Below are 560 nucleotides of genomic sequence, written 5' to 3' on the forward strand. Positions count from 1 at the left end.
ATGAACCTCTTGTGGCGACGCGCGTCAGCGCAGGCCAAGGCGGGAGCCAACGTGAACTTCGTGGAGGCCACTGCAGACCGCGTTTTCGTACGTTTTTTCTCGCGCTCGCTCGGAAGATCTGTCAGCAGACACCTTACCGAAGACCGGTTTGCTGTGCTCTTCGGCGACGTCCAGCTGTGGCGTTCGCCACATACCCTAGCCATTGGGGTGGCCATCTTCAGCCACTACGGCCGAGGGGTTGTGTGTCACAAATTAGCGGTGAAGCCGGAGTACCGGCGGCACAACGTGGACTCGATTCTTGTGCTGCTCGGCTGCGCCTTCGGGTTAGATGCGCTCCAGTCGAAGAAGGTAACGCTGCACGTGTCTCGCCGCTCAACCTTTCCGCGAGCACTCACCAGGGTGTCGGTGCGACTCAGGCTGGGTTTAGGTGGGGCAAATTCGATGGATCATGCAGCTCTGCTGCGGTTCCGCCGAGAGGAGATCAATAACGCGAGCCGGTAGCGTAGTGAGACGTGCAGCTTTCCGCTAACTCGTTTGTTGCTTATGGTTACACAGGGACT

At 58.8% G+C, this 560-nt stretch overlaps 1 protein-coding gene across 2 annotated transcripts; it reads left to right on the forward strand.

Moving 5' to 3' along the window:
- On the forward strand, positions 1 to 501 carry KVP18_000832 (uncharacterized protein; the record flags this gene model as incomplete). 2 transcript variants are annotated; one of them, XM_067950284.1, is made up of 2 exons in its annotated part: positions 1 to 427; positions 455 to 501. In XM_067950284.1, 2 exons carry the CDS (start codon positions 1 to 3, stop codon positions 499 to 501), a joined length of 474 nt encoding a protein of 157 aa, XP_067811621.1. The 2 variants fall into 2 exon arrangements, with proteins under 2 accessions (XP_067811621.1, XP_067811620.1); XM_067950283.1 differs by having other exon boundaries at positions 1 to 501.
- Positions 502 to 560: the final 59 nt, after the last annotated feature.

The sequence above is a fragment of a genome, assembly GCF_019968955.1.
Source record: "MAG: Porospora cf. gigantea A chromosome Unknown PgA_NODE_2066_length_4175_cov_825.74, whole genome shotgun sequence".
Classification (NCBI taxonomy): Eukaryota; Apicomplexa; class Conoidasida; order Eugregarinorida; family Porosporidae; genus Porospora; species Porospora cf. gigantea A.